This window comes from Anopheles funestus, chromosome 3RL (genome assembly GCF_943734845.2).
Source record: "Anopheles funestus chromosome 3RL, idAnoFuneDA-416_04, whole genome shotgun sequence".
Taxonomy (NCBI): Eukaryota; Metazoa; Arthropoda; class Insecta; order Diptera; family Culicidae; genus Anopheles; species Anopheles funestus.
The window spans coordinates 3,773,319-3,791,709 of NC_064599.1; the positions used below are offsets into that span (position 1 = coordinate 3,773,319).

At 40.9% G+C, this 18,391-nt stretch overlaps 2 protein-coding genes across 9 annotated transcripts in view; both read left to right on the forward strand.

Annotated features, from left to right (window-relative positions):
* The window catches only part of LOC125772142 (uncharacterized), a 103,756-nt gene that overhangs the window by 63,168 nt on the left and 22,197 nt on the right, over positions 1-18,391 (forward strand). The window contains exon 1 of one of the 8 annotated variants that reach the window (XM_049443572.1): positions 11,597-13,036. The exons of the other annotated variants lie outside the window; for them this stretch is intronic. Within the exon in view, the coding sequence (XP_049299529.1) occupies positions 12,440-13,036 (597 nt within the window). The 5' untranslated portion in view covers positions 11,597-12,439. Of the gene's footprint in view, positions 1-11,596; positions 13,037-18,391 lie in introns of those variants that run through there. 8 annotated transcript variants of the gene reach the window in all.
* LOC125772193 (uncharacterized) lies at positions 7-12,394 on the forward strand. The gene is made up of 3 exons (XM_049443654.1): positions 7-1,892; positions 2,922-2,978; positions 12,266-12,394. Exons 1-3 carry the CDS (start codon positions 1,707-1,709, stop codon positions 12,392-12,394), a joined length of 372 nt encoding a protein of 123 aa, XP_049299611.1. The 5' UTR covers positions 7-1,706.

Consider the following 18,391-nt stretch of genomic DNA (forward strand, 5'->3'; position numbering starts at 1 on the left):
AGGACAGTCCATCTCTTTTCTATCTGAGTGTGTGTGTGTGTTTGTTTTTGTTTTTGGTTCTTCTCTTTTCTACTTCTCGTCACCGATAACCAATGTTGGCCATATTATCACCAGTATCGAGCGTAGCGTTTGACAGCGGATGTGTTTTGTTTGAATTCTTCCGACTATTTTCCACCATGATTTTTTTTTGCGTTTACCATGGTCGATGACCTGTTCCTATTGTCTCTGTAGAGAGATTGACACCATTTCCGATATCGTTTATCTCTTTTGTTATCATTCTCTCTCTCTCTCTCTCTCTCTCGCTCTATGTCTCTCTTCGACTGTCTATTTTGATTGAATCCTTTCCATTAGTATCTCTTTCGATCCCTGTTCAACTGTTAGTTTCCTTTTAGTCATACCTCTTCAAACATACTGATTAGAAAAGAAACAAACACTACCAAAAATGTGTCCTTCTGCCTTCTATACACTGCAAACACATTTCGGTCTGATACTATTCTACTCAACACTACTGCATCGGTGTGAATTAACCTTTCGTCTCTTCGTCTCTCTGCCTGCTACTTAAACTATTCTCCATCTCTCTCCCTCTCTCACTCTCACTCTCGCTCTCTTAGTCTGTCTCAAGTTAAGGATCTCCTTCACACAATGTGTGCTTCTCTTTCTCTCTCTCTCTCTCTCTCTCGCTCGGTTGCTGTCAACCTTCTTTCACTGTCGTGTGTTGGTTCTGTTTTGCACTAGTGATTTTTTTTACTACATCTTAACACTTGGTTTCTAGTCTCTTCTGCTGCTGTACCTCCTCCTGAGCATCTTTAGAGTGAGCGTTTATTGGTTTTTTGTTATCTTGGTGTGTTACTTTTTTCCTCTCCTATTCTAGTGTTTACTAGAGCACACCACAAGCTGATGGTTTGTAATTTTTTGTTTGATTTTATCTTCCTTGTTTTTCATTGTGATAAGCATTAATTTGAGTTTTTTTTTGCAATCGACTTACAAAAAAGTGCTGGTTGCTCAATAGATTTCGGCTTTAAAGCTATTGTGTCTTTCGCTTGAGCCTTGTCTCAGAGTATTTTAAATGCATTTTGTGAACTCTTTCAACAAGCGCTTATAGTTTTTCTATGCTTTAAAATATTTGTCTAATATAGAAAATAGTAACAACATAATGTTACTACCTGTCAATTCAATTGTTTTCAAAAAGAGCAAAACCTAGTTTAAAAAAAATCTTGTAATGTTATATTTATCAATTATTTAATGTTTTTACTGGACCAAGCATAGCTATCTTCAAACTGTTTTGGATTTTGATATGAGATGTTTATACATTAATATCAACACAATTTTCTCAAAACTAAACTAAACCCAAACTAAAGTGACTTATTTAGACAATGATTATTCTTTCCCTTCTGTATAAGTTTATAAATCTCTCGACTGCTTTGTAGTGGACACTAGAAAGTAAAAGTACATACATACTTTTAAATCGAAAACATAAACCGGGATCGAGAAGAGTTATTTGCTTATATTTTTAATTCTTCATGCATATTCTTCAGACAAAGTATTTTGTAGCCTGTCTATTCTTCATTGCATTTTTGTGGCATAAAAACTAAACTCATCGTAACAAAAATTTATGAAAAAGCATAAAGTTGATTGGTAGAGAAATTTATCAATTCTTTATCGACAATCAGATATAAGAAAAAACTTTCCTCAGATACCAGAAGCGAATGGAGCAAACTTATCGTATGCAAAGTATTCAAACCCTCCTATCAGATTTACCCTTTCCTTTCTCTTTCTTCTTTCTTCCAATCACCCTCAACCATCGCTGCAACTTCAACTCGAAACGAAACAACCAAAATAAACCGCAGGATTCCGAACCTGGACTGGAACGTTTCACCATGTTGCACTTTCAAGTAAAGCGATTGCTTTATTTTCTTTTTGCTACCAATACTACTAGTACTACCTCCACCACCACCTAATACTTGCCTTTACTTGCCTCTGTTTGCCGTCTTTGTTTTATGATTGGCTTTGTACCACCATTGCCTCACGGCTAAGTTGACCCTTTGTTAATCCACTCTCTGGCAAAAATTTGAATCTAATCGCCAACTGTCCACACTGAACACTCCCTACCTTCATTACAAGCTCACAAACGTATGGTTGTGTTTTGTTTCGTTTACGGTTCACCCTGTACGCTGCCCTATTTTTATATTTTATTTCATGTTATTCACCTCGCTGAAGGTGGTGAAGATTACGTTTACGTTTTCTGCACATTGGCCTCCATGCAAAAAGGCTTCGTTTCGTAAGCATTTGTTTTGTTTCGGGTTTTCCTTCCGAGGCAGAGATTAAGTTTACTGTTTCGAATATTCAATATATTTCTCTTTTTTGTACCATCTTTCAGTACACATGAATCTTCTTGGTTCGTAGGTTGATGGTTACTGTTAAATTCGATATTCATTTGCATTTCTACACGAACTTTTATATTTTCTTCACTTTCCTTTTACTTTCTCACGATTAGAATGCAAATTTTTCACAAATAATACTGTGCTTAATAAAAGTACAGTAAATTTATTAACTGATTAAAAAATACAAAAATTTTGTTAATCTGTTCGGTGCGGCTCCATGACCAAAATCTGGCTAATAAATATGGAATGTACAATTTTATGCAAACATTCATGATTATATAGCATTATTTAAAAATATTTGACAAAGAAAAGTCAAGAACAAACAAGTCAATGGAGGCGCCTGGTTATTCACATTTCATATGAATGCATCGCTTTATTTTGCGTACATTTTGCTCAAATTTTTACCTTAAGTTTCATTTTCCATACTTCACATCTCGCTTGTAGGTAGCTGTTTTGAAGTGAATACCATAACCAAAACGTTTTATTCCTTTCGTGCCAGCTATTTGGAAGCAATAACCGTGTCTATGCTTTACTTTATAGACCCTGCGGCGTTGGATGTACATTGGTTGTGTTGGGAAACTTAAAGAACACACGAGTGTATGTAATATTTCTTAAAATATTTTTCCACATATTTTACTAATAGTAGCTTAACGATTGACTTATTGATCTTATGCATTCTTCTTTTGTTGGGATGTAAAAATTTGGTACGGTGTATAACCTGCTGTTAAAAATTGTATTTTATTATCCTATTTTTCTGTTGTAAATATTATGTAAAAACAAAACATATTCTAAACTGAGCACAGTGCGTATCTTAAATTTAATAAAACACTTCTTTAGTTGAGAGAAAAATCCTTCAAGCATAAATATACGAAGAAATTGTATCATCAACTGTAACTCTCTTAAAGCTCTTATGGACATAATCTGCTTATCGACCAACAAGCTCTGTGTGTGTTGGTTGCAAGAGTTTCCCCGACTAGCAGTAATGCCACAGAAAACTCTTGCTTCTCAACTTCCAACCACAACACACTTCTTCTTTTCCTTCAATATAAAAACAACAAACATAACGGAATCGCGCATCATGCACTTTGGCAAAAGTTCGATTGGGCTAAAAATGAATAAACTTCCATCGAAGTTTGGTTCGGATGTTCCGCTGGCATTAGATTGCTTTCCGTCCGGTGACAAAGTTTGCAACCAAAGGACTTTAACCGATAAATGTGCTTCGCGAAAAGTATTCCTCCTGCTTTCCGCAAATTTCCCTGTCCCATCCACGGTTTTCTGTGTTCGGTGTGTGAAAAGCAAAAGCTACCGAAAATCCCAAACGCGTGTACTTTTGCATCGGTTTGCGATTCCTTTGTAAGCTTGACGTAGTTCGTTCTGCATGAAGCGGTTTACCCGCAGAGGAGGAAAGCTAAAGAAAACACCTTTTTTTCTACTGCCCTCGCTTGGTATCATAACTTAGCATAAGCAGTCGCCCTACGGTTCAATGTCAGACCACACACCACATCTCGCCTTTTCCGAACTTTGCATCGGAAAACGGTGCACAGATACCGTTGGGTTACCGGTTCGGCTTGACTCGCTCCGAAGGCACACCTCGAGCCTTTTCGGGTCGTCTGAAACATAAATCGATTTCTCATATTCGACGTATTGGATAAATCTAAGGCTAGCGCGCATACCAATAATAGCGTCGCATTAGTGAAGCTTGAAGGCGAGAAAATCCGATCGGATTGTATGGAACCGATAGCATAAACATCCACACTGAAGGTAGTACATAAGAACAGCGCAAACACAACAAAAAAAAAACCGAAATATATCCTAACCTTCAAAACATGATTCCCGTCCCCGTACAAGACTTTTGCCTGTAGCGATTTATCACGTGATTAAGCGATCCTTAAATGCTTTATCATTGCTCCCCAGCAATGATGCAGTGTGAATATTTGGCTTCGGGCGTTTGGAGGCGCCTTATCGAGGCTAGGAAAATAAATGATTCCACTTTTATCCCCATGAAATGTCAATTTTATTGAACTTGATACTTTTGGGTTGTTCGTCTCCTTGCACCGTGTTGTCCTATGCCAGAGTTCGTATGAATTATATCTCACAACGTATAGTTACAATCATATACACACAAACACAAAGAGATGGAGCGAGAACATACAGAAAAACCCCATTCGAGAAGAGCAAGTTTTTGTAGTTCACAAAGAAAACTCTGTTTATCGGTCATAATTGAGGTGATTTGTCTTTGGTCGTTACGGTTCTGGTTCGATTGGTCGGAAATACGTACGAAAGAAGCGTTTGATATATAGATGTCAGACGCGTGGTTAGCCGATTGTGATCCTTTTTGTGTGTTTTTAACGTTTATGAAAACGCCATAGATGAATGATAAAGCTGATCCAATTATTTTGATTATTTTCTAGATAAAATGAAGTGAGATATTGGTTTTTTATTTCTTCAAAAGCGCTTTCGTTTGGGAGAATTTTTTTATCCCAAATGGCTTCATAAGCAAAAATTTGCTACAAAATGTTGTATGCAAACATTTATGATTATACAGCATTATTAAAAACTACTTGACAAAGAAAATTCAAGAATATGCAAATCAATGGAGGCGCCTAGTTGTTCACCTTAAAAACGTACAAGTCGATGGAGGCGCCTGGTTATTCACGTCAAAAACGTACAAGTCAATGGAGGCGCCTGGTTATTTACGTATCACATTCATGAATCGCTTTATTTCGTACTTCACATCTCGATAAAGTGAAGTGAGTTTTTGGTTTTTGATTTCTTGCAATGCAATGAAATAAAATACCCTTTAGGATTTTTAAATTAAGAGAACAGAATTTTAACATAACATTTTTTTAAAGAATACTTGAAAGAAGAATACAAATGATTTGATATCAGGTACTTCAATACTCATTTGCATAAATCTTGTTCGTTCTTTCCAAAACCGATCATTATTATAAATCTCATTTTGTATGCCATAATTATGATAAAAAAAATCTAAACTTGTTGCAAGAAGCTACTCTTATATCCGTATAAATGAAAAAAGGATCATAGCATCGGCTTTGCTAGAGTTTCGTGATTGATGATGACCATTCGTCAGAAAATCACAACATTCAACCTTATGTTTTAGACGATCGACAATGGAATTTGACCGGTACGGGAACGGCATCAACTGACGGGGGCCGTTTTATGCTTCGGCAAAACACCACATCACATGCAACGAACCTTTACCGGCAAAAGGTGAAACCATTTCGTATGAATGCTGACGATCGGCATAATCGAATTCAAATTCGAGCAAAATTATTTAAATTGCTCACTGACGAAGCGCGGCCTTTCGATAAATTTGGCTTCAGCTTACGGAAAAGTGTTTGTCGCATCTAATCACCATGCACGGGCCGAGCCTCCCATTGTGTGCCGGTAGTTATTTTCTCTTTTGGTCTTATCACCCTCACACGCACACGAAAGGGAGGACACACAAAAATCAATGTTCCAATTGCTTATTTTATTGCGGTGACCACCACCACAATGCAGTGTGCGTTGGAAGAAGAAAACAAAACCAACCTCAAATTCTGCTCCGTACACCAACGAAGGGTCCACGTCATTGCGACAAGCGTCCAGCAAAGCACTAAATTATTCAGGGCCTCATCGGCCTGATCCAACTACGATTCTACAGAACCCACAGCCACTTCCTGGTTCCTTCTTGTTTACGCTTCCACACCTGCTGTCTGGTTACCTGGAAGTAGAAAGAAGAGGAAAAAATGAACTTGATGTCCTTGGCGGTGATCCTTTCCATAAGGACTTCACTCTCTCTGTCTCTCTTTCTCTCTCTTCGTTTCTTGTCTGCCATGCCTAAGGTTGATGTTTGATGGCTTGAGAGAAAATGCTTCCTTCGAGCGGAAATGAAGTGCAAACGGACCATATCGGAATCGATTTTGTTCGGCCCTCTGGTAGCCAAACATTCGAAAGGTGAAACCGAAACCCATTTGGAAGGATGTGGGCAATATGTTCTTTGTGCCGACACGAACCCAAAACAACCCCAAACTCCACGTGATTTTTGATTGTTTTCAAGCGATTTTTTCTTCTCTCCGTATGGATTGCATTTAAACGAGATGAATTCGATGACTTTGATGCTCATGATCGTATTTCTCATCAGTCTCAATAGGTGTAATCATGCTGATAACGATGATGATGAAGCTCCACGGGTTGCTGGAAAATGATGCACATTCATTCGAGGCATCCCGCTGATTTGTTTGAGCCATTCCTTTGGATCCGATGGATTTTATCGTAATCCGCAACATTTATCGTTGAACCGTACAACTGTCGCCAGTCGTCCTCGGTGGGAGGAATGGACTTGTGTCGACTTGGATTTGGGTCGAATATTTTGTTTGATTTCATTCCGAAAAGATCCCTTTTGACCTGTCACACTGAAAACTTTTAGGATGTAGAAATTTCCCGACTTTTTATCTGAACTTCATTTTGATAAGAAATATTATCGATATATTATAATGATTTCTCTTTATTTAAAAAGAAACACATAAATTACTGTTCTTTCTTTTCCTTTCTACGAAGTGAAGAAAGCATGCGATTCGAAGATTGACAAGATGAATTTATTTCCAGCTGCAAATGTGTTTTCATTTTTAATTTCGCTGAAAGCAAACAGATGCACATTGGCACTTGGCAATAAAATGCAGTACTCTGTATGCATTGAACAAAATGCTTTTAAATTTCCCGCGTCAATCAGCGGTACAGATTTCATCCATTTCAAAGCTTTTTCTCATGATTTCTTCCTACTTCCTACCACAAAGGACAAAGCGATACACAATCCAACCGAAAAGACAAAACAGACGGGTCTTCTCACTTCCGTTTTGCGCATTTAACACCACAAAACCCAAGAAAATCCGTGGCACAAATTTATGACCTCAATAAGGAGATGAAAGCAAAGCGGAAATGGAAACACTTCACGTGGACCAATTTTTCGGTTTCGAGTTTTTTCCTTCTTATTTTTTTTTAGAACCTTTCCACACACACACACAAACAATCGTACACGGCAGGATACCGATACTGGTCTGGAATATCGCGTTAGAAACTCGTGAAAGTGTGTGCTTTTGATAGTCCTGGCAGAAGCGGAAAACTCACTTTCCGAATGAGTTTGCACGACATTGTCTCCATAGCGAAAGGGACGATGAGGGTTGATGATGTCGTTTATTTCTTTTGGCACGTTTCAATTGGTGGAAACGGAAACCTTCTGCTCTAGTGTTTGGTGCCTGCTTTTGTCTCACAAACTATTGGTGAATGGGGTGAAGCGAAGAAAGCCTTTGGTTCCGTAAATCTTTTCCTCGTTAGTAGCACTTCAAACGCCAGCACGGTATATCGGAAGGATATACACTTCCCCGAAGGACGACTACCGGAATATGTTGGGTATCTCATTGATTTTCGGGCGATCCAGTACGGGTAGCAAACGGGGAATAAATTAAAAATAAACAAAATCACTCCAGCTGTTAGTCAGCCTCGGGTAGTGGCGCAGGACACAGCTGTCTTCAAGCGAATGGGAATCTCATCGACGGGAGATCGGATGGACAAAGCGGACCGCATATTTCTTCCGGTCGGTGCTATGAATCTCTGGTGCTAAGATTGAATTAATAGTAATCAGTTTTATTGCTCCATGAATAGTGAATACCCCTGCTAGGAGCAGGCAATCGTTTCGATCGCAATGTAAAGAATGAGGTTAACACAGTAGTTCGCCATCTTAACGAGCGTTTACTGATTATTGTCTTAGTGAGGCGTTGAACGATTGTACAACGACATCATTGATGATGCAGTTTTCTGTGACTCTTCTGGGAACGAGATTTGATTGCCCGTACTGATGTTCAACATAAAATGCATTTGCTCTCCAGTAAAATACCTCACACAAGAGCTCGACTTAAATTCAGATAAAATCCCCTCTTTTCGAAATAATAGTAGAGAAGATGCTTTCCACAATGGTATCAGTTTCTTCTAAGATGCAACTGCAGCTCTAACGTTGAAAATCTAACGATAAAAATTACCATTTTTCTACCAATTTCCTCTGGCTACGAATACAATTTCAAGCGAAATTCCCTCGTCAGCAGAACTCGCTTCAAAGCATCGGATCTGAGACCTTCCTTAAGCGTTCGTTTTTTCCTTTCCCTCTTTTTCTATCAGAATATCAAGGTTAGTCTATATCCCGGCAAAACGGCATCAGCTTTCAACCTTCAAAACCCCCCGAGGGAAGTCGAATTGTAGCGCGAACAGAATACCTTGACTCTAGACCTTGCGCTTTTGGGGTTCGTGTGCATTCGTGTTTTGTTTCCGTTGCACTTTTCATGTGCAGTTTGCAGAATAAAACAGCTTGTTAAAGAATGCCGTTGCCCCGAAGGGAGTTAGCGTTAGCTCTCGCACAAGCTCGCAACGTTGAGAACCGCCACACTTTACTGCGGGCGGGGTTTACTGCATTGTGCGCAGGAAAGAAAGGATATGTGCCACTATTCGTGCTATTCGATGCTGCATCGGATGCCGCCTCTACCCAGCAAAAGAAACATGACATTATCCGTGTTGCAAATTATCAGCAAAACTAAAGCGAAACAGGAATTTGCCTTATTTCTCAACATTTTTCCCAACGTGTGCTGTGTTCCTTTTTTTTCTCATTTTGAACTCCCTATTTAAACCCCGCATAAGAAAAAGAATTGTGAAACACATAAACTGCAGCCGTGCGATAAGTATCGCCAAATTACCGGTGGCCATAAATTTACGGTACAATTTTCACACTCATTTAAATAACTGTTCAAGCAGAAAAAAAGAGGGTGGGAAAACAACAACATCCCCCCAGGAACCAAAGGCCAACGTACAAGAGCTGGAGCTGGTTAAAAGGAAAGAAAATTGGATATGAAACAAACAAAGAGCAAAAAACAAAAAGGGAAAATCTATTTTCTCCGCATGCACCACCACATCTTTGAAGAAACTTTGGTGCAGCAAAAAGGTACAAGGTCGGATACGACCATCGGAAGTGGAACGATATTTTTCCGACCCCGTTCCGGCATATGTTCGGTCGTGTGAAACATACGGGCGAAGCGACACAACCGAGGTGCAACACATTCAGTGACACTTTGGCCGAATGCATATCGTTTTCACTTTGCCTAGCGGCTAGGCAAGGTGTGGCCTTTTAGAATTCCATTTGATTTGTCCTGTAGCAGCATAGCAACTCTTGTGCAAGGGCACACTTGTCCCGTTTCAAAAGTCACCATGTCCTTTGGCACGAGTACAAAAATCCAACAAATATGGGTGCAAATGGGTGAAAAAAAAAATAAAAAAAAAAAAAACATTTGTTATTTTAAGCACAAACACAAACGACACAAACAGTAACGTACGCCCGGGAATGGCAGTACTGCGGGTGTTTATGATTTGTTAGTTTATCTCTATTTGCTTAACAGCATGAACACACGGTACAAAAGCCAGTGGTGATTTGCGATTGAAAATTGCTAATGTGGTGTGAAAAGCGCTCGTTTATTTATTGTTTTTAATGGTGGAGAAAATAAAACAATGCAAAGTGATGTATGTGCAGCAAAAAGGGAAGGGCGGCCACGTGCCAATAATGCAAAGGACTTTTTCACGTGCATTCTTACAATTACCGTTCACGATCGGTTAATCCGTTGGATAGCTTTGCACAATTAGGTGACTTTTTGGTGATTTTATTTGCAACCATGAATGCCACATAAAATTACATTTTATTAGCAACTATAAAAATATGTTTAAAAAGTGTTAGAAACGTTTAGATCGAAGCCAATTTACGTTAAGAGTATAAAAGAATTATTTTTATTACAATTTTTATTTACTTTCTTTGGATACCTTTCATAGTAATAAACCTGATAACAATCAATCTGAAGACGTATTTATAAAAAAATAAACCCATTTAAAGGGCCCATCCTTGGTACCACCCTAATGGTGTTGCGTTTAAGAGGACCATTCCGATGAAGCATTTGGTCAAATAAATTGGCTTTTGTTAAATACGAAACAATTGCATCGGATGGTACGGGAACGTGTCGCCCTTCTGGTTTTGGGGGCGTAAAAATCAATAAACATGAAACATTTCTTTACGTGCTGTTGGCTACTTGTACAACCTAAGACGCGGAAGCTGTGCCGATCCAGGGTTTTATAGCCAATCGTAAAATGTTTTTTGCAACTTTATGATCCTATTTATTGTTTTATTTTATTCCAGCGATATAAACAACTTCGATCAGAAGACAAGTTGTTCAATTTCCGTTTGAACAGACAGAAACATCGATCGAAAAAGTCTTGTTAGATTCGTGCAATATTGTACAACATATTGGGGATTTTTTTCATGTAAAACTCAATTGATTAAAAAAATAATATGGAAATAATTTTTCCTTATTCTTTTATTGGTAACTAGAGGAAAAGATTCGGTATCGGAAATAAATATTTATTTAAGAAGTATATAAAAATGGATGAGCTTGAAATTCATCTTTAGAACCGGACTTAGTTCTGTGAACTGAAATGACATGTTTAAACATACCCTTCATAAGACAAAAGGACTGAACTGTTGTCACATGTCCAGTTCTTAGAAGGATCACAAACACAATGCTCACATGTTCATTTCGTTCTGTTAGTAAATATACAACCTTCTTCGTAGAACAACGAAACAGCAAAACCTTTGGGCAATTTGTTTCGATGTTCTCTTGTAGCTCTTGTAAAAAAAAACTCAAAATGTACAATCCATCGATATTCTGGACCATTAAATGTTAAATTATAGCTATCGATGTCTTAATCTTACCTTCACATTTTAAACCGCAGATAATCGAAGAAAACCCAAACAACAAGTTGTGGCTGATTTGATAACACCGCAAACAGAAAAGGATTAAACGTTTAATCTGTGTTTTCCCATGTCTAAGAACAGATGTTTCATTAAGCTCCTTGCTATAAAAAGAATTGTCACACTGCAAGGTTTAAAGTTATGCCTCATTGACTCAATACCTTTTGCGAGAAAACATCGAAGGGATGAAGAACCAAAACTCAATATTTTTGGTTTTTTTTCAAAATTTTAAAGTTGTCTGAACAATGCGACTTCTAAATCATTTTCAATTTCCACATCAGCCTCCAAAGGGAGTTTCAGTACTGCAATAGTCAACCAAGAAGAAAACTATTTCACTTAACTCTCTCTTAATATGTTACTGTTATTGGAATTCAACTATTTTGAAGATATTTAATACATAATTGGCTAGTCTGTTGACTTTCTAAATTGCACCAGTTGAATTACCAAAGTTTCTCGTAACACATATGAACAGAAATATTTCTCAAAGTCATTTTCGCAAATCTTGACGCAGATGTAGTCCTCCACACTTGATTGGTCAAACAATATTAGCCCACTTCTTCCATTGTGTCTGAACAGAACTTTAGCTTCTACAAAATTTATAACACACAAAGCTGTCTGCTTCCGACACGTCCACGTGTAAATGTAAATTCCACCGATGTAAAGTTACTCTCGTGGCGGATTCTCTCTACACCATCTCACGGTTGATACCCACACAAAACTAGTCCACCGTTACACTTTTACCACACACAGAAAGTACATTTGAAAACCACGTGCCGACCCACACAGGACATTTTGCACCTCCACCTACCATTATCATCCCCGGGGGCGGGGGCATCACGGGGGACAAAGAGAGAGAGAGCGAGAGAGTGAGGAAGGGAGGGAGAGAAGAATTGAGAGAGCTATTTATGATGAGTAATTACGATTTTAAATGGGAGCAATGTGTATGTGTGCGTATGGGGGAAAGAGAGAGAGAGAGTGAGAGAGAGAGAAAGAGAGAGAAAGGATCGAAAAATACAAATGGCCTGTTTTGTGTTACCGTGCGTTGTTACAGTGCATACCACGCTGCGATAGCTGCAGTCTGCTGGACCGTTGCTTCCAGTGTCCACTGTCCCGGCACTCGGAGTCGCGCGAGTGCGGCTGTCAGTTCGCGCTGCTGCACCGGGCGGACACGGACAGCTAGCATCCGGGTGCGGATGCGGCCGCACCGGTACCGACGGCGTCGCACATGACGGCGGCGGACGCAGCTGCATCCGAACCCCTGAACGCCCAGCCGCACCATTCGCATCCCCATCTGGCGGTGGTGCGCCATGCCGAGCCGTCACATTCGCCGGCACATGAGCGCCGCCATTCGATGGTACCGCACGGTACGCTGCATCACGCCCACGCCGGCACCCGGCAGCCACTGCTCGGGTCCGGACCGCCGCCGCCGCCTGCCACCATGGCCAACCACAGGCACGTGCATCCGCTGCTGCAGCGCCATCGCTCCGAGGATCGGCCCCTGCTGCGTCACTCCCATCCACACCGGCAGGGGGCGGCATCCGGGTGCCAGCGTCACCTGGCCAAACCGATGCTGCAGCGCCCCATGCTTGCCCACGCGCACTCCGTACAGCAGCCGACGGTGTCGACGCCGCACCGCCACACGCCCCACCACCATCATTCGCATCCGCGCCTAAGCCAAAAGCATCGCCAGAAGCTGTTTTCGCGCAGCAAACAGTACACCTCGGTGTGTAGCGGCGGCAGCAACAGTACGAACTGTGCCGGGGACAGCGGAACGCGCAGCCGTTCCTCCCGCGAGCACGCCGACGACGATGTTGAAGCCTGCGTAAGTGTTCCACAACCACAACACACCGACCACAGACATCCCTTGTAGGTTCCGTAACGGAATGGCGCACTGACGCCGTTCCCCGGCCATATTACTTCCTCCCCGTCCAAACCCACCAAAAAAATCGCTCACATTTAAGCGACATTTTTTCCTTAGTAATAAACACACATACGCACACACACGCACGAGAAAAACACGCGCGGATTTTGTGCCGCAATGGAAACTGCACTGTATCTGTCAAAGTGACAGCAGCCAAGCGTACACATCGGTGTACGTCAAACCCAAACGTCACCATAGCAACGCATAACATGTACAGGATATGCACTAGCAGAAGCGCTGCACTAATCGAGCTGTCAATCCGTTCCGTTTGTTTACGTGTGCTTTGACGTAACGCCATGTTCGCTTCTGTCTGACATTCGTCTTGCTTCGTGTGACGTACATAAACGTGACGGGTTAGTGTTAGTGTGCGCGTATGTGTGTTTTAAATCCTTTTCCCAAAAGTGACACAACAACAGTAAGCAGTACACATACAAGACAGGGACTCACCCCATGTCACTCACACTAAAAAAAAAACACACACACTAAGTAGACCACCGACTAGACAGTCCCTAGTAGCCCGTGCCCGTTTGTAGTGAACTTGTGATGTGATGCTGCCGAACCTTATCCACCTTTAGCTCCAAACCCCAACATGGCGGATGGATTCAACATGGCGTCGAATGCTGGACATGCTGAACATATCCAGTTTTTTTTGTCTCTCAAAAATAGCGTCCACCTAGCTAGATCGTGGTGAAACTGTTCCTTTCATCCAGTAGATTTGTGTATTTGTCTCTGTGTGTGTATAAGCTCTGTTTACTGATCCTGAAGGTGATAAGCGAACATTAGTATACTGCTTCCATACATGCTATTCCTGAAACGTACGTTAAGCTCTCTCTCTCTCTCTCGCTCTCTCTCTTTCTCTCTCTCTCTCTCACACGTAATCTCTAAATACCTCACCTTCTCTACTTAATGCGCTATCTTTGTTTCACTGTCACACCTTTGACTCATTTCGTGTTTGTGTGTGTTGTCTCATCTGTTACTTACTGTAAATACAACCGTACAGAAACTCCACGATAGTTTTTAAAATATGTATATTGTCGCTAGACATCTCCTCATTCCCTATTTTGCTGAGCCATTGTACAGCGCGGAACGAATATATATATTTGGTAGTGTAGATAAATATGGCTCCAACATCATTTTAGTAGCAAATGTTGAATTATACTAATTTAATGGATTATACTAAGGTACTAGCTAATATTTGCAAATGATGAATTTCCTACTTAATGCACATTACTATATATTTTCAGCAAAATGGAGCACAACTATCTGAAACCTAGTGGTGTTGTTGCTCAATGGAATAGCATAAAAGCACTTGGTAGTATAAGACACATTTAGCTATTCTTGTCTAATACCTTGTAGAGGATAATGCTTTGAAGACTGACTGGATGCATTTTACCAGCCAGATCTTCTGTCTGCCTGGTGGATAAGGTTCATACAAGGCACCACACAGGGTTCACTACCTTCAGAGCAGCCGCTTTTTGGGTGTCAGCTTCCACTACTTTTCATTTCTGACCAATAATTCTTTGCCGGGAAATTGCTTGTTTTCTTTTCTCTCTACAGTAACTCTCAAAGCCACAACGTGCTCTCGTCATCGCGCTAGGTGCGATATCCATTACGTAGAGTAGAGTTCCTCTAGTTTCTCTTCAGCAAAACCGAAATTCTTTTCCACTTCGAAGTGCGTCGAACAATGCGCTTTCCCTGGTGTGGCACCTGCCAAGCAAATTGCAATCAATTTAATTGCTCCGAATCAATAGGATCGTGTACTGTTTACAAATAAACTTTGGTCGTTCCTAAACAAGAAGGCTTGATCACATTATTTACATCATGATGGAAACTTTGCCGAAGGGGATGAAGTATGTGGGGGATATGTTAGATTAAAGAGACTCCCCCTATTTTGGCCTAACCCAACCAGTCAATGTCATGTGCTGCTACACAGTGCTCTAGAACAAATAAAAGATTCATTATGGCCTTTTTTTTCTGGCCCGCTTATCATGCGTTTTTTCGGATAGTTTATGATTGTTTAGCTTGGAAATGTCACGCGTCCATTTCACCGCTGACGCGTTCCCAGAACATTCAACGCAAGGAACCTTTCCCGCATCGTAACCTTGGTCGTCGGTGGCACAACATTAATGACTTCCAGAAGCAGTGACCTCTCCGAAACGTTGAGCGCGGCACGGGCGAGCTTCCCATTACGAATTGGCCTAATGGAAGGACGGCTCGTTTAACCTTAACCTTTCACCGATGTTACATTTGCCTTCGCTAGGGCCGCTCAATACCTCGAGTGACCGTGTGGTAATAGTGAGAACTCGCACGCTCGCTACTCGTCACTCGGAACAGCGGTTCCAACAAAGTTTCTTGCAAGACTTTAACCTATAAGGAATAACCAAAACTTAACCACACTAATCGGTACTTCGGTACAGTGAGTTAAGATCTCGCTCGTCCACTGACCGTTCGGTGAGTGATTTCGATCAACATTTTTTTGTTATTTTTTTGCCAAAATCAAAGTGTGTTTGCACGCAATTTTGCCATTTTGCTCATTTGCTTTATGGCCGTTTAAGGTGCGGCTGATGAATTGTTTCCGATCCGATCCGTTTGGAGCGGAGGAAGATAAATAGGCCGATGATGGAATGTTTTTATGGTATTCAGTGCAGTTCCCATTATTGGCCCCAGATTGGCCTTAATAGCGAAAGTCAAGCATGTGACAGCTCACTTAGGGGATGGTTATCATTGCTAACGAGGATAAAGGTAGAAGGATGGTATGACCTAAATTAGTCAATTAAGATTTTTTCGTTAGCGCTCGTTGAATTATAATAAACGGCACTAGCTTAATAATGTCTAAGGATAATTTTTTTTTATTTTTCCAGTTTCTCAAACGACCTAAAAATAATTGACATTAATTTAAATTGCATGAACAATATTATGAAGATTAAAAGGAATAAATGTATTAGTGAAATTTATTTTCATCTGTAATGGATTTTCTGTTCAGAAATTAACAGAAATGATGCTCATTTATCGCTGAATGTAACGAAAACTTTCCTTCAATAGAACACTTTCAAGATCTAATCAAAACAAACATCACTACCCGACTGCCTGGATGTAGCAAAAAAAAAAGAACCATCCACCTGCACATCCATAATCCAAACGAAGGAAGAAATTATTTACAATCAACCTTTATTTGACCGTTCCGTTTTCGGCCCATTTCCCGTAAACAATCCGCCAAAGCGAGAACGTATGGACACCGACACAGTCGAAACTTGGCCGCGCGTGATTCAGCTGCTCATCGTGGCCGTGTGTGAATGTGTGGCCGATGGGGTGGGTTTTCTTTTTTATCACCCTTCCACCAATCAGTTCATCGTCCTTGAATCGCAACTGGACTAATAGATGGAACGGAGGGAAAGTATAGTTTCGTTATCGTAAATGTCTACCATTGTGGCCAACAACGGCTGTGGTCATGGAGGCTCATCAACACTGCGGTCGGTTGGGTGTCCATTTTGGAGCATCAACCGGTGCCAGGAACATCATAATCAGCACAAGCACACAAGTTGGCACGAGTTTGGTGCAAATCGTTCAATCGACGCCTGTTGGTTTTGTTTGTTCAGCGAGCGGTCCGTTGACCACACATTGGCTCATCTGGCAAGGTGTTGCTTTTCGTGCCGTTTGCAAAACCCATAAACACACACACATAGACCTGAATGAACAAGTAAGACAAGCTAATTATTTGCACGCTTCCATTTTGGTTTCGTACTGCGTGAGCTTTGGTGCAATGTAGCACGCGCGGTTAGGACGCGGGACCGATTAATGGGAAAACTTTTGTTCTGGTATTTTACCCCTCGCAATGGGTTTGATAATTAGTGGCCAACCAGCATTTGGTGCAATGCTGGTTGTGGAAAGTGAAGTTGAGAATAGAATTAAATCTTCATTTACACTCAGACTGGGAGCAAATAAAGTAAAGTTTCCCCCAAAACGGTTTTTTTTTGTAAAACATGTTCACAAAAGTATTTTATTACATTTTTTACACGGTTTCTAACCCCTTTTTTGATAAAATAATCCACTATTTTCTAAACCAAAACTTCATAAACAGGTAAAGGAAAGGCTTGAATTATTCCGGGCGGAAAACGGAAGGGATATTACAACATATCCAGATGCCCCAATTAGCCACAGTGCTAGAGCTAGAGTTTATTGCTATCATTATTGAATGGATGGTGCTAATTGCACCTCCGTTTTTTAGCCCTCAGCTGCTGTGTGCACGTGTGTGATATGTGCAAAATATTGCACATTGCAATCAAAACCCATCCTTCTCAACTCAACCTCAACCTCCGCAAAAGGATTAGCACCCGATTGGGTAAGCATGCATCAAATTGCAATAACACATCTCTGACTCGTTGTTTGGTTTGGTTGATGCTGCACTGGTGCTGCCTGTTCATTGTTATATTTTTATAACACCCATAATTACCAGCCCCCATCATCGTCCATTGTTGGCCGCCATTTGATCCTAATTAACTACCATAATGAACGTCTTGTGATAGACAGCAGAAGCCAATCATACGTATGTTGGACGTCGAATTACGACCCGCTCGTAGTGTGGGGGTTTTTCACAGCACGTTTGTGTGTGTGTGGAAACAAAACACGACTGTTACGCGCTGCCCAGTTGAGTGGGTGTCGGAACAGAAACACAAACCATCGACAGTAGCTGGTTTACATCAAAACTAGTCAAACAATTCTGGATCTGGAAAGGTAGTGGAAAAAAAAAACGCAACAGACCGAACTACCGGAACACATCGATTTTTCCAGCCCTCCCCCCACCCCACCATTCGGAAAATGGGAATGGTTGCAAATGGAAAATTACGGGTAAAACCAATCGGATATCCTTCGATCGGTATGACATCAGAATTTGTCATTACGAGCACAAAAACCCCACGCACAGCCCCGTTGTCTTCATGCAATGTATGTCCGAACGGTTTGGAAATAAAGGGGGAGAGAGGGAGGAAAAAACAAGAGTGGTAAGGAAGCAGAAATAAAACTGATCGATTTTCCATAACTTCTCACTATTGTTCGACATTAAGCGAAGCGGAAGTAAGACCAAGAGACCAAGCAAAAGTACATCGTCGAACGAATATCCTTTGCTGCCGAATGGAACAAAAAAAACATTGTTTTTATATGCTGGACGGGTTGGAAATATTGATCTCGTCACAGAAGCATTAACTCCCGCTACGCCCCGTTGGGATGTGTGTGTCCCTGCATGTGGTACTCATTCGAGAC